We start from the raw sequence: 15,733 nt of genomic DNA on the forward strand, positions 1-15,733 counted from the left end.
TGGCATTTCTGCAATGCAGATTAGACCCTAATTGTAGTTTCAGACTGGCTAAGAAAAGTAGGTTTGGACCAAAGACTTAGCTAGTTCAACATTTTCTTCAAAATTTGGATTGTTTTGGGGTTGTGTTTGCACTGCATCCATTTTAGCAAACTAAATAATTATGAGCAATCGTTTAACAGAAGGAGAAGGCTTCCACGAAACTGTAACCTCTTTCGGGGATTAGAAGATCCTATGTCGCCGAACATAGCAGCCCCTTGGGGAATATGTCTTGCTGCGCATGGGAGGTCTTCTCCCACCCACGGCGAGGAAGGATTTTGGGGGGCCAATTAGGCTGTCTAATTGCCCTTTTTCGCTAATGCCGTAATAACATTAAAAATGACTCAAACTGATCCTCCATTGTGTTGTGCAAATGCTCTGACAAGGGAGCGCATTGTGCAACAGGAGTGTCGTTTCTTTGAAAGGCTGCATGTGCGTGGGAACGTTTGTCCCGCTCATGCCACCCCCAAAACCTTCTCACATCCCTCTGCCTCCAAGGCTGGAATAGCCAGCCTTGCATTCGGTGCAAAAAAATTGCACCCGGCCTTCTTTTTGGTTCTTTTTCTTCCATTTGCAATTCTGCAATAATTCTCAGCCCAGTCCAGAACATACCCCCTTTGTAGTCCTTTCTACGGTATTGTAATAACCAGAGGGCTGTCTATTTCTTTCAGGGAAATCGCACCTGGCCATTGTCCAGAAGGTGAACAACGAAGGTGAAGGGGACCCCTTCTATGAAGTGCTGGGACTGGTGACACTGGAAGACGTCATCGAAGAGATCATCAAATCGGAGATCCTGGATGAGTCCGATATGTACAGTTAGGTCCATTTGCAAATCTCTCAACAGTTTGGGAAGGGTATAGAGAAGGGAGGGACGGGCAATTGCATGAACAGCCCACATGCCCATGGGCCACATACACAGAATGTGTCCCAATACTTCCATTTTCCTCTGTGGTCCCTCTCAAAATGACATCAGACATTGCATCCCTTCTGCCGCCATTTTTGGAAGGGACTGCAAGAAGACAAATGGCATTTGAGAGCGGTACAGGTTTCTAGAGTGCTTGAAGGAGTGCTTTTATGTGTTTTCATACTGGGGCGGGGGGGTTGTATGATTTTGGATGCAAAAACCACACTGTTCCAAGTTGCTCAATGTATTTTTTCAGTGGGGGGGGCTTTGTAGGACTAGTGGGGGAAAATTAGATGGGGTTCTGTGGGGTCCAGGATCCATATACAATGCACAAAGTGCACAATGGACACCCTTGGTAGAGGAAGATATGTTAATGTGTTGTTCTGTGGGTCCTCTTACACCCTTCAGATGAGTTGTAGCAACTGGGAGTCTCCACTGCATCCTTGCAATATCTCTGCAAGGTCGGTCAGACAGATACGGAAGAAACTGGCCCACATAGTCACCCACTTTGTGTCATGGGTCAGTAGCGACTACAACCAGGATTTCCCACGTCCCAGTCCATGATTCCCACCACGGACAACCTTTGTGACGGGAAGCTTTGAAATGAGATCTTGAGATATAGAAATATATTATGGAAGAGTTTGGATCATAATAGAGGCTTCCAAACTGGGAAGGTGATGTGTTTCTAAGAAAGGAAACCCAATCTCCTGAACTGGGGCATGAACTGCATGCGGTTGGTGAACAATGGCCTGTTACAGACTGCCAAAATAAAGCTGCTTCAGGTCTCTTTGGAGGTATGCTATTTAAATGATGCATGCACCCTAAGAATCCGGAAGCTGCACCAAAGCTGCACTCCAGTGCTTAGGAATGGAGTGTGGCTTTGGCGCGACCTCCGGACTCTTAGGACCCATGCATCATTTAAATAGCATACCTCCAAAGAGACCCCAAGCAGCTTTATTTTGGCAGTCTGTAACAGGCCAATGACTCCATTTCCCCCTAGGCTTTGGTCTATACACTTCCAAGTTGCAACAAGACTATTATACAGAAGTTGAAAACCTCCAGGTGTCTTTAGATATGATCTTGTGATGGACCAATAGATGCATGGGGGGACCATTGACCCATCCCACCTTCCTGCACCGAAGGGCAGACTTGGTCTCTGTGGGGCACCCTTTCTTGTAACCTATCCCCCTTTGTGTCCCCCATAGCTGACAATCGCTCCAGAAAGCGAGTGAATAACCAGAAGAACAAGAGGGACTTCTCCGCCTTCAAGGACAATGACACAGAGTCCAAGGTGAAGATCTCACCGCAGTTACTTTTGGCAGCTCACCGCTTCCTTTCTACAGGTAAGAGATTTCTTCGGGAACGGTTCCCATCTCTGGACTATGGACGATGGAGAAAGACCTCCAAATATTTTCTGTGCAGTTGAAACATCTGGCAATACTCTCTGGATACTCAGTGCTCTAGAGCTGACCTCTGCCTGTTGTTATTGTTGCTGCCGTTGTTATTTTTATTACTGTTCTTATGTGCCTTCATGTCATTTCTGTCTTAACGGAGATCATAAGGCGAACCTATCACAGGGTTTTCTTGGCAAGATCTTTTTTTGGAAGGAGAGGGCAGGTTGTCACTGCTTTCTTCCAAAACTGAGAGAGTGTGACTTGTGCAAGGTCACGTGGCGGCTTTCCACGGCTGAGCAGGGATTCGGACCCTGGTCTCCCAGAGTTCCTGTCCAACGTCCAATAAAAATTTAATCAATTAATTAATTAATGGAGAAGGGGAGCCAGCATGGTGTCATGGTTTGAGCATTACGACTCTTAGCCTCAAAGGAAGGCAAAGGCAAAACTTCTCCAGTCAAATCTTGCACACACAAAAACCTCCAACAACAACCCTGTGATAGGGTCACCATGAATTGGAAATGACTTGAAGGCACACAAACATCAACAAGTTGTGTGGCCCCATGTTCAGTCTGAATGCCTGAGCAGACCTTAAACTAGTGTTGTTTGCAGGTCACATTCAGATTCCTACAACTACAGGTTTATCCATTTTTCTCCCCACAAGAGACCAAAACGGCACAATCCTGTCACTCCCCTTAATATATCTTGTCTGGAGGCCCATCAGATTTGTCCCCGATAAGCCAACCCAAATGAGATTTCACATACTTATATAAAATCCATACGGAAAGGTGGCTCCCATCGTCTCATTCTGAAATTACAGGGGATTTGCCTTCTGGGGAAAGACAGGCCTCCATTATCCTGTTTGCTGCGGCTTTAGGCTTGAATGGGTATTTGCTCTTGTCTTGGATTTGCTTATTTATTTGTCTCCCTTTGCCTTCCTCTGGGTCTGTTTCACGCAGCAAAACCAACAAACAGCCCCATTGTGATTGCCAAGTTACTTGGGACTATGACTGTACTGAGCTGGGCTTCTGTCACCAGACAGATGGGTTTTGGAGTCCTCGCTGGCCTCATGGCCAAATGTTAACAGCAACAAACCTGCGTGCATGGTTCTTGTAGCTGTTGCAGAGGGAGATGATTCACACTTGTGTACTTTGATTTTCCTTATTTGCTTATGCACTATATAACCCTTGGAAGCTTGTATTGGCCTGGGATGGAGTATACCCCAACTCAGTGCCACATGTGCCCAGCAACAGAGATTTGATTTGATTGCCAGCGGAAGGCATAAGTCTGAGCAGAATTAGCTTGAGAGCCTAATTCCCTCTTCTACACAACCATTAAAGGCAGTTGTCAAGCCCTAGGAGGGACTGTTGCTATTTATTGGTGAGGAGTGGTGGTTGTGGGGAGATAGTTCAGGCAGTGAAGTTGTGGCTGGTCTGGGCTGCAAGGGGAAGGAAAGGAGGTTGCATTCTTATGTGTGACTGCACCCTTCTTTCTTTCCCCTTCTGAGCTGAGACCTGCTGTTTCTTCCGCATCCGTTTGGAGTTTCCCCATTTGGGTCTCACCGTTGTGTCCCAATCCCTGCTCTCTTTTTCTGTTGCAGAGGTGACCCAGTTCACCCCAGCCCTTATTTCGGAGAAGATCCTCCTCCGTTTGCTCAAACACCGCGACGTCATCAATGAGCTGAAGTTCGACGAAGAGAACAAGAAGGCTCCCCAGCACTTTCTGTTCATCCGGAACAAGCCAGCTGACTACTTCATCCTCATCCTCCAGGTAGACCCCTGTTCGTCTCGGTTCTCTTCCACAAAAGAAAATGGACCAGATTTGCAAGGAGGGTGATCAGAGTTTGGTACCTGTTAAGTACGGTCTCCAACTAGGGATGTGTTGGTGCATTCATGGTCACACTCATTCTCTGATGATCTTCTGCATCAAAGGAAGCAGAACACATCTATGAAAACCTCTGCTACAATTTATTTTGCACAGTTAGGTCCAAAACACACAGCAGAAACAATCCAGTTTGAGACCACTTTAGCCGCCTTGGCTCAGTGCTAGGGAATCCTGGAAATTGTAGTTTACTGTGGCACCATGACAGAGGAGGTTAAATGTCTCACAAAACTACAGTTCCCAGAATATATATAATATTCCCAAAAGCAAACCTTGATTTAAGCCCTGGATGGGGGAATCCAGGGATAAAGAATCCAGGGATACAGAGGGCTGACTGTACTGTGATAACTCAATATAGTCATTATTAATTCGGTACGATGAAATCAAGCTGTAGAATTTCCTGGCCTCTTGGAGCTTACGTATTGTCTTTCTTTCTTTCTTTCTTTCTTTCTTTTTCTTACAGGGCAAAGTGGAGGTGGAGGCTGGGAAGGAGAACATGAAATTTGAAACCGGACCTTTCTCCTATTATGGGGTGATGGCTTTGAACCCAATCGTCACAACAAGTAAGCGCTCTGATGTCTTTCTCTGGCTATCAAGGGAGCCAAATGGGGATGAGACAGAAAAGAGGGCAAGGCAGAAGACAGGCTTTAATGCAAACTAAAAAGTCAAAGATAGATTCACTCTGTACAAGAGGTGGTCCACTTGCTAGCCATGGGCCAAACGTGGCCCACAAAGCATTTTAACTAGGCATCCCTAGTGGACCTAGGAGTGGCTCAAGGCTTGACCATTGAAACAAAAGTTTCTCACAGTGTTTTCCACAGTGTTTCCACTTTTTTCAGCTGGATGCTGAAGGAAGTGGTCAGGAAAAAAGATCAATTTGTTGGAAATGCAGCGTTGGAGGAGAATTTTATGGACACTGTAGGTTGCCAAAAACTGTAGATTTTGACTACCAATTTGTAGTCGAGAGCAAATCAAAACTGAATTTTCACTAGAAGTCTCGGGATTGTTTTGAAAATAAAGTGAGAGAAGGCAGAGCTGTGGCTGCAATTGCAGGAAGACTTAACAGCAATAACAATGGAGCAATGATAGAAGTAATAATAATAACATCAACCACAGATAGCTGGTGATAGTGCTCTTGGAGCAGTTCCACAATATCTGATGAAATTGTCATGGATAGGTTGCTGTTGTTGTGTTCCTCCAAGCCATGTTTGGCTTATGGCAACCCTAAGTGAAACTGTCATAGGGGTTTCTTGGCAAATTTCTTCAGAGGGAGTTTGCCATTGCCATCCTCTGAGGCTGAGAGAGTGCGGCTTGCCAAAGGTCACTCAGTGAGTTTTTATACTTGAGCAGAGAGTCGAACCCTGATCTCCAGAGTCATAGTCCAATACTCAAACCACTACACCACCCTGGCTCTCATAATGACATTACTTGGAATGTGCCCCATTATTATACTTCACAGATTCCTAGGTTCTTGGATAAACTCTGGATCATCGACGGCCCAAAACTGGAGTCAGTAACATCTACTAGACTGTGAAACTGAGATGATAAGTGATAATTATAGTAATAAAGCAGAAGAGAATGCTTGGAAAGGAAAGGAGTCGGGGAGAGACATGGGCAAAAGATGCTGCAATTTTCCAAGAAAAACACCATTTCTTTCATGGTAGCTGATGCCCGCTGGAGTTGGTGGCATGGAGGACAGGGTCCCCAGAGACAAAACCAACCATGTCTCACTTGCAACCTGGCTTTTTGCCTTGCACAGTCTGCCAAATTTACCTTGTTGTTGTTGCTGTGTGCCTTCAAGTCCTTTCCAAGTTATGGCAACCCTATCATGGAGCTTTCTTGGCAAGATTTCATCGGAGGAGATTTGCCATTGCCATCCTTTGAGGCTGAGAGTATGTGACTTGCCCAAGGTTACCCAGTGGGTTTCAGGGCCAGGAATTGAACCAAGGTCCTCAGAGTTGTAGTCCAACACTCAAACATGCTGGCTCCCACCAAATCTGCCGACCAAATTTGAATTTGAAGATAGCAGATTATGCCGGTTACATGACTTTGGGCAAGACGCACTCTTTCAGCCCCAGAAAACCACTTGATAGGTTCGCCTTAAATCCCAAACGATCTGAAGGCACAACAAATAATTGGTTGTGTGGCAGTGTTAAATGCGAGACGTGTGCCATCTAGTGGTTGGCTTTGGGCAACCTTGGTGTGCAACTTCAGCCTCTTTTGGTCTGCATCACAGAACGTGTCGTGGGACCCTGCGCTGGTCATGCTTTTATCTGAACATCTGTTTCCTTTCTTTTAAAATATGTGTATGGAGAGTTTTCCTCTCTGTCAGCTGTGGTCAAAATGCAGCCTTCCCATAGTTGTTAGACTGCAACAACAGCAATCCTCACCATGGGCTGGACTGACTAGGGTTGATGGGAGTTGCAGTCCAACTATATTGGGAGGGCATCCAGGAGAGGATTTCACTGTGCCCTGGGATCATTTGTGTTGGTATGTGTGAGTATATGTAAGGAAGATTGCCTTGTGATAATTTGTGTGAGAGGCATAAAGATAGAGATGGGGTACCATTTTAATTTGTCCACCATGTTTGCATATGTGTACGCTTCTTCTTTTGAAATCAACCAGCGAAGTCAATGCCATCATAATTTTCTCTTTCTTTGGCGTCTCTGTCTTGCATTTGATTTTCCCCTCTGTGGGTGTGTGTATGTGTGTGTGTGTTTTCGCATCTAGCGCCACCTGTCACAACCCATCGCCAGTCCATTATGCAGCGAGGGTCTTTGTATCCCAGGGTGTCAGGTAAACAGCACTTGTGCATGGAATGAGAGGTGTGCATTAACCCTTTGCCTGAGCTTTTTGGGAGTCCAACGGATTACGTTAACTAAGCATGGTCCTTTAGGGCAGCTTTCATTTGGGTCTATAGAGTGGTGGAGAGGAAAGCAAAGAGTACCACTTTGAGACTGCAGCTTCCCTTGAAAGAAATAAAAAAGCAGAGTGTTGTGGACTGAGTGTTGGGCTTGGACTGCAAACCACTTGAGTCTGACTTGTGCCTACCTTATAGTTTAATCAATAAACTAAAATAGGTAAGGTGCATGGAGTTCCAGAACAAACTTAGTAGGCTCCCACAACATAATAAAAATTTCCGATTCTGGTAAGGTGTAGGGCTTGGAACACTTATCTCTTTTGGAGGGGACTGTCATTCCCAGAATCATCACTCCATCAGTTGTGGGAGCAACGAAACCAAGTGGCTAAAAGAAAAGAGGAAAGATCATTGGGTTGATGTTGGAAGGAAAGTGGATATAGTTCTTGGCTCACATCTCTTTGCATTTAGTTTCAGAGGTGCGTTCTCCATCTCACCTGAGCAACCTGAACCGCTCGGCATCGCTCTGCTACCATGAGCGCTCCGATTCCATCTCCTCCACCTTCAGCGGCAGCAACAACCAGCTCAGCGCCAGCGCCAGCTCACAGTACATCTCGGACTTCGGCGTCCGTGCCCTTACGGACCTGCAATATATCAAGGTGAGGCTTGGCCCTGGTTCTCCCATGCAGTCAATGGAACCAACATCTGTGTTAGACCATTTTAGTCTACAGCTGGGACTGACAGGACTGAATTCCCTGCCATCCTAAATATAGACTAGACTATAAGTCGGCCTCATGTATAAGTTGAGGGCAGGTTTGGGGGCCAAAATTATCGATTTAGCTATGACTGGTGGATAAGTGGAGAGTAAAACTTAGGGGTATGTAACAAAGGATAGTTTATTGTGGCATCAGAATTCCCTAGCATTGAGCCAGGGCAGTTAAAGCAGTTTCAAACTGGATTATTTCTGCAGTGTGTTTTGGACCTTTGTGTCTTGTCCTTATGGTTGACAGTGTGTGTTTCCATTGACTCATGGCCAGGCCATTATAACTTTTGCTCTTTCTCCATAATGTAGCCTACATATATATATATATATATATATATAGAGAGAGAGAGAGAGAGAGAGAGAGAGAAGTTGCCTTTCTACATCTGGTGCTCCCAAACTGTTGCATTCCAGATGTGTTGGACTCCAACTCCCAGGGAGTTGGAGAGCAACAGCTTGGGAGCAAATGTTTTCCATCCCTGGCGAGGATTCAACTTTCTCTCTTGCTTCCTCCATCCTGCAGATCACCCGTCTCCAGTACCAAAATGGCCTCATGGCCTCGCGTCTCGAGAGTTGCCCCCAGTCCCCCGAAGGCGGACCCCCAAAACTGGACACCTCCTTGTCAGAAAAGGGAGACGCCTTGGGGGTGACCGATGAAACGACCAGCCTTTTGAACGAGAGGAACTGCCAACACAAGACCAACCACAGCCCCTCGGACAACGTGGTCTGACCCCGGCTTTGGGCGACCGGGCTTGGACCCCAGCTCGCCAGAGGCTCACCTTCCCTTCCAAAGACACACCAGTGCCCATGACGAAAGGATTTGGGAGCTCCTGACCCCCAACAGACCTCAGGTTGCAGTTGCAACCAGGGAGAGACACAACTTTCCAACATCGCGGTCTTCTCTAAGCCACCTCCTGATCTTCTCTTATCTGCGGCGGGATGGATTTTGATCCCTTTTAAGGGAATTATTTGACCAACTTGCTTGGCTGCCGATGACAAGGTTCTGGATGCTAAAGGGAATCCTGGTTACGGAGTGTCAGATTCCCCCTAACCAAACAAATCTGCTACAATCCGGATTCACCCCGGTTTGCATTCCGGCAAAGATTTGGGAAATGGGGGGAATTAGCTACCCAGAGGATATTACAAAGGGAGCTCACTTGCTGCTGTTTTTCTATGCTGGCTTTTTTTTAATTAGAAAAAAAAGTTGAAAGAAACTTACGGAGATCACACAACCTCCGCGTCCAGGTCTGCGCGGAAGGGAGCCTTTCCATTCCAAAAACTGCGATTCTGGTTTTCTCTTCCGCAACTGAAGGCTTGGAAGGGGCATCGGTCCCTCGACCTCCGTTCCAGGAGCCCATCGGTACAGAGACTGCCCAAAACTCACCCGGCGGAAATGAAAACGGTAGCCATAGCCATAAACAGCCGTCTGTGGATAAGTCAGGAATCTTTTCGCCCCCATCTCAGGGAGTTCTGAATCTTGTATGTTGTCTATGGAGATGTTCTATTTTGCTTCTGTTTTTTAAAAAATCAAAGCACATTAGGGATCGGAGAGAAGCGTCTGACAAAGTATCGGGGAACTAGGTTGGGTTGAAAAGTTGGTGGGATCTATCTGCCCCTGCGCTTTGCCTCTATTTCTGGGCCATCGCCTTTTCCTCCCTTCGTGTTTAGTTCTCTGTCGGTTCCAGGATAATAATGTCGCATCGCGAGGAGTCGTAATAAAACCAAGCGATACTAAAACCAGTAGGATCCCAAGAGCGGTGGGATGAAATGGTCTGAAGCTTGGGAAACATTACTTTTTTGCGCCACAAAAAAGATGTAATCCAGAACAGCAACAACAAAAAGTTACTTTTCCAAGCTCTGAAACCCCCTGCCTTTTAAAAAACTATGGCAGTGTCAACCTCCCTGCACACAGAAACATAGCACAACAGGGGAAAAGCCTAGATTAGAGCTTTTCTCCCCAATGTGCTCCTTTTTTCTCCTTGCCTTGGCAAGGAGGTATGTTCTTATTGTTGGATAGTGGGATATTTACAGTGGGGAAGATTTGGCAATGATATCCCCTTGCTTTCAGTCTCAAACGGTACTGTCCCTTCTGCCACTACGTGTCCAGATTGGGCCAAGGAAATGATTCCAAAGAAATATATTTAATGAATAAAGAATATATTAAATAAATTCCCCCAGGCTTCTGATTTCAAGGTACCCTGTAGCTCCGGTTAAACAGTAGCAGAACTAGTTCTGGGATATGCTTCGTGGCATCATCTGCTTTTGCAAAATTGGAGGTGGGATGGGTCTTGGAGGACTGGATTTGTCTACTTAGCTATATCACTTCTGAGATGATAATAGTTTTCTTGTGGGGTTTTCGGGCTATGTGGCCATGTTCTGGAAGAGTTTATTCCTGATGTTTTGCTGGCATCTGTGGCAGTGGCATCTTCAGAGATAAGAATAAATGTATACAGCCTTTTGTTGATGGTGGACAGAATGCAATCCATGGGTGTCACGCATCCCCTAGCTCACTTTTGAGCCCCCTTAAGCCCCTATCCCTCCCTCACCCCTAGTTTTTTCTTTTAAAAATGTAATTTTGTGAGCAATTCTTTGCCTGAAAATTGCACGGAAAATCTCACCAGCCACACAGCCTCCCCCAGAACTGCCCTGCTACCTTCAGATATCTGTGGCACAACTTCACTTGCTCTCATCATTTTGAGAGAGAGTCTATAGGAAAACAGGCATTACGGCTTGCTTTAGGTGGGATGTAATCCATGGCAAGGCCCCCCTCCATGCAGTTGCCCATTCCCGAACTAAATTGATCTCGGTACATAGAGAGTTCTTGGCACACCTTTGAGACTCACTGAAAGAAAGAAATTGGCAGCCTGAGCTTTCCCAGGCTTCAGTCTACCAATTCCATGCTGCCAACTTCTTCCTTTCAGTGAGTCTCAAAGGTGCTACAAGATCTCTCTGTGCACTGATTCTACAGACTAACATGGCTATAGCTTTGAATTCTACCTAAATTGATCTCAGTTTGCCATTTGAGCCAAGGAGAGACCAGTCTTTCATTGACACATTTGATAGTAAATTCACAAATGCAACGTCTCGAAGCATAACTGTTTTGGTTTGGAACATCTGGTTTGGAACATTACTTTTTTGGTTGAGCATGGCCACTTTCCCAAGCAATGCTGGACTAGCAATTTGGGTTCAACGTACAAGTGTTGTCCTGTTGCTGTTGTTGTGTGCCTTTGAGTTGTTTCTGAGTCATGGTGACCCTAAGGCAAACCTATCATGGGCTTTTCTTTTGTTCGGAGGAGGTTTGCCATTGCCTTCCCCTGAGGCTGAGAGAGTGTCACTTCATGTGGAGGACTGGCCCAGACAAAGCAATGGGTCTGTTCAGTAGGCAGGCAAAAGGGAATCGGCAAAAGTACCATACACCTATTTTGCAAAAGTGCACCCATTTTGCTTTTGTTCATCTTGAACCTAGGCAGGCACCTTATAGGCCTCTAGACTTTGCTGAATGGCAGCTTGCACCATCTCCCATGATGTTGGCAAGAGTTGATGGAAGTTGTAGTCCATCAACATCTGGAGGGCTGTGCGTTGCCCATCCACACCCCCAATATAAACAGTTCTAGTGTGTGAATAGCAATTGCAAGAATGGGGACCCAACTTTGCAACAAACATTACTGTGCAAATGTCAGTTGGACACACTTCTCTCCTTGTATATCAGAGGGCCCTTCGAGATTGTCTCTCTGTGTTTGTGTATCTGTGTGTATTCATCCTGTACTTTAGCGTACAAAATTCAGAAACGTCTAAAAAAATGCAGATTGCGTCTCCCTTATCCAAAAAGCTTGGGGCCAGAAGTGGTTTGGATTTTGGAAGGGTTGTCATTTTGGGGTTTTGGAACATCTATATTTGCACAGACAGACGTAATGAGATGTTTTGGAGATGGAACCCAAGTCTAAACACAAAATTCAGTTGTGTTTCATATACACCTATTTTGGATATTTTGGGTTTTGCGATTCCGGATAAGAAAGGCGCAACCTGTACTGATAAAACTGAAATAAGATAAGTAAATATAACAATGGTTTTGGACATTGGGAGAGATGGACCTGATAGAGCCTGGCTTGCCATGGTTAACCTTCTAGATCTACCACCTTCTACCATCCATGGTTTCTACTCCATCAATAATAATAATAATAATAATTCAGGATAAGGGAGATGTAACTTGTACTGATAAAACTGAAGTAAATTAGGTAAACAGCAACAATAGCAACAACAACTATTCTGGACATTGGGACCAGATGGAGCCTGGTCTGTCCTTTTTAACCTTCTAGATCTACCACCTTCAACTATTCAATGGTTTTTACTCCATCGTTATCACCAATAATAATAATAATAATAATAATAATACAAACATAAAGCACTATTTGGTCAGTAGCTAAATAGCATAGAAGGAAAAGCCGAGAAGAGGAAAATCTGTAAGTGGTTGCAGACCAGTGGTCCATTCGCACTACAGAATTATTGCACTATTGTTCCACTTTAACTGGCATGACCAGCCTCCTATGAAATCCTGGGGTTCGTAGTTTAGGAAGGGGATTTTGCCAGTCATTTCTTCCAACATTCCCACTTTCGGCATTTGCTCCTGAGCTTGCAATGGGGAAAAATACTTTATATTCTTATTTATGGCTCTCCGAAAAGTAATGTTTCCGGCTGTAGTTTATTCATAGCTGGGGAAGGAGTGGGAACCATTGGCCTTCCAGATATTTCTGATTTCAGCTCCCAGAAGCCTCCTCCAGCAGAGCCACTGGTAAGGGATTATGGGAGCTGTAGTCCAAAACCTCATTTCTCCAATCCCACTTCAAAGCAATACTTAATTTGAGAAATCGGGGCAGTGCTTTTGCCCAAATGCTTTCCTTTAAAGAAAAAGCAAAACTATGCAAGGAGTCAAGAACTATCAGGTCTGCTTTCAAAAGGAGTAAGGGTTGTGTTGTTAGCCAATAACGCAATAGTGGGGGATAATGGGAGTTGTAGTCAAGCAATATCAGAAGGGCTCCACAGCCAGGGAATGGCATCCATTTTCCCTTCCTTTGGGGATATCTAAAATGGATATTGAAACGATTTTCTTGGGATCTATGTGCTTTAATTTAATTTGACCGCAATAGACGTTCTTCATCCGAATGTAGCTTTCTGTTGGGTTTCTCACATTTCCGTTTTGTGCGGCAGGAGATTGTTGGGGTTATATTTTCCCTTTTTTCAACTGTTATGGTTATTATTGTTACTATTATTATTCCTAAGGAAAGCACAAGTGGTCTCTCAACATTTGCCCCTTTGCGGGTGACAATGATGTGTAACTTATTGTATTATTGTTATTATAAATAATGTTTTGTTTCCTGATTTTAAAAGTACAGAACACTTAAAACTTAAGATCCTGGCTCCCTCCGGGGAGGTATGCTTTTTAAAAAATGACAATAAATGATACCAAATCAAAAAAGGTTATTACTGTTTCAAAGCGCTTCTTCCTTTTTGGTTTGCTCTTGTAACTCCTGGAGTAACATGGTTGCAGGATCATACAAGAACAACAGCATCCAAAAGCCACAAGACAGTGTATTTTGGATTTCTTGTACTTGTAAATATATACATTACGTTGAAAGTTAAGACAGTTCCAAGGAGACAACTTATTAGGGTTGCCAACTTTTTGGCCAACCTCTGCTCCTCTACAGAATTTGCAGTCGTTCAGTTGATAACATGGCTGCAATTCAGAGGAAGGCATTAGCAGAGCCACCACCGTGGACTATGAAAACCATAGGGAATTTATGGGGTTGCCTTATGTCGATAGACGACTTGAATGTACACACATGTGCAGCACCAAATCGCATCTGATCTTGAAAGCTAAGCAGGGTGAACCCTAGTTAATACATGGGTGGGAGACCACCAACAAATACCCGGTGCCATAGGCAATATTTCAGAGGAAGGAATTGTCCAAACCACTTCTGACTCTTCTTACCTAAGAAAACCCTAGGAAATCCATGGGGTCATCTTATGCCAACATGCAGCTTGATGACACCGATGCACACACCTGCGCATGTATGTGAACAAAGGTGATTTCATCACACCCTTTGAGTGTTGCACTACAACTCCGAAGGCCAGGGTTCAAATCCCCACTCAAGCGTAAAAAACCCACTGGGATCTGGAAAAGGAATTGATACAATGAGTATGGATCTATTAGCTGCTAAATTAAAAAGACAAAACTTACACAAAGTAGAACAGGACTGGGCTCCAATACTACTGTGAGAAGGTAAACTTAGATTTGTTGAGACGCTGATTGTACACATTGAGAGCGATCGAAATACATTAAGCTAGATTTTAAATATACAAAAGAAGTGCTGGGGAAAAAGCATTACTTTTGAATGGGAGAAAATAAAGATTTGAATGGTAAAGGTGTATGCAAACTGGATGAACGGGAAAGTTGATTCAAACCCTGGTCTCTAGCGTCGTTGTCCAAAATCTTATATATATATATATATACACACACACACACACACACAATTTTGTGCACATCATAATTTTGGCACCCGCTTCAAAGGCTGGAGATCTATAGGGCTTTTTTTAAGGCCTGTCACCTTCTCTGCCAAAGAGTCCAAACTACAAATCCCAGGACAGCATGGCAATTAAAAAAGGGGTGTCAAATTGCACCAGTAAAAATGGTTTACTGGGCTGAAACGGTGGATTCAAACTGGTTTCGGTCCTGCTGTCCTTCTTATTTGCATTCTTTGCAGAGAGGAAGGTGACCTTGCCGGGCTACATTTCCTTGAGCCGCCTATTAATTGTCAATGAATGACAAAACTGTCCCCTCCTTTTCGGGAAGCCTTGCCAAGGAGGTGCCAGGCGACCCAGGCTCTTTGTGCCTACAAACATCAATATTTATTCAAAGACAATGGAGACTTAGCTGTCCCCAAATGAAGGCACTGCCCCAGTTAAGCCCCAGAGGATCCAGCCGCACATTTCCAGGCCAAGCGTTTCATTCACCGCATGCAAACGGTGCATTATAAATTATGAGTGTCGCAGACCAGGGTTCGAATCCTGACTCGGCCATGCAATATATCAATGATAGCCGTATCGTCATTTGGCCTAGCGGTTTCAGTGTTGGACTAGGATTCTGGAGGCCAGGGTTCGAATCTCAGACCAGCCATGGAAACCCATTGGGAGACCTAGGGCAAGTCACGCTCATTCGTCTATTTATTGACGGTCTTTTGACTAAAGCATCCCAAAGTTATATAAACGTTATCAATAAGCAATATTGATAAAAACATTCGAACATAAAACTTGTAAAAATCAAATTAAAACCCCAAATGTGCATGTAAACAAAGAGCATTGCGTTGCGCACCGATTTTGGGATCATTTGCATATGCGTAATAGGATCATATCTTGTAGAACATGACATTCATTTACGTTTCCATATACAGTTTATAATACACACTGCCTGAAAGTAATGTTATGCACATATAATAATTTTGACACAGCTCCTGTGGAATCCTGGGATCTGTAGTTTTCCCAAGGTCTCTAGCCTTCTGTTCCCAAGAGCTCTGGTGCCTCACTAAAACTACAAATCCCATGATCCTTTAGCATAGGGTCCTGGTCTGGAGGTAAAGAGTTCTGTCAGGCTGGGATCTGTAGTTTTCCCAAGGTCTCTGGCCTTCTCTTCCCAAGAGATCCGAGGCCACACAAAAACTACAAATCCCAGAATCCTTTAGCATGGAGCCCAGGGCATTTAAATGGGGGCCCCAAATGCATTATTCCTACATAAAAGTAGCCCCTACCTGCCAAATTCCAAAACCCCTTTTTGCATGGGGCAAAATCCCCTTAATTAAACTATTATTATTATTATTATTATTATTATTATTATTATTATTATTATTATTATT

At 44.5% G+C, this 15,733-nt stretch overlaps 1 protein-coding gene across 1 annotated transcript in view; it reads left to right on the top strand.

Moving 5' to 3' along the window:
• CNNM4 (cyclin and CBS domain divalent metal cation transport mediator 4) overlaps positions 1-13,307 on the top strand; it is a 36,073-nt gene extending 22,766 nt beyond the window's left edge. Inside the window, exons 2-7 of the mRNA XM_042474530.1 lie at positions 708-851; positions 2,146-2,283; positions 3,932-4,101; positions 4,676-4,775; positions 7,541-7,728; positions 8,353-13,307. Of these exons, the coding sequence (XP_042330464.1) occupies positions 708-851; positions 2,146-2,283; positions 3,932-4,101; positions 4,676-4,775; positions 7,541-7,728; positions 8,353-8,559 (947 nt within the window). The 3' untranslated portion in view covers positions 8,560-13,307. The remainder of the gene's footprint in view (positions 1-707; positions 852-2,145; positions 2,284-3,931; positions 4,102-4,675; positions 4,776-7,540; positions 7,729-8,352) is intronic.
• The last annotated feature ends 2,426 nt before the right edge of the window (positions 13,308-15,733 follow it).

Source organism: Sceloporus undulatus, chromosome 6 (genome assembly GCF_019175285.1).
Source record: "Sceloporus undulatus isolate JIND9_A2432 ecotype Alabama chromosome 6, SceUnd_v1.1, whole genome shotgun sequence".
In the NCBI taxonomy this organism is placed as follows: domain Eukaryota; kingdom Metazoa; phylum Chordata; class Lepidosauria; order Squamata; family Phrynosomatidae; genus Sceloporus; species Sceloporus undulatus.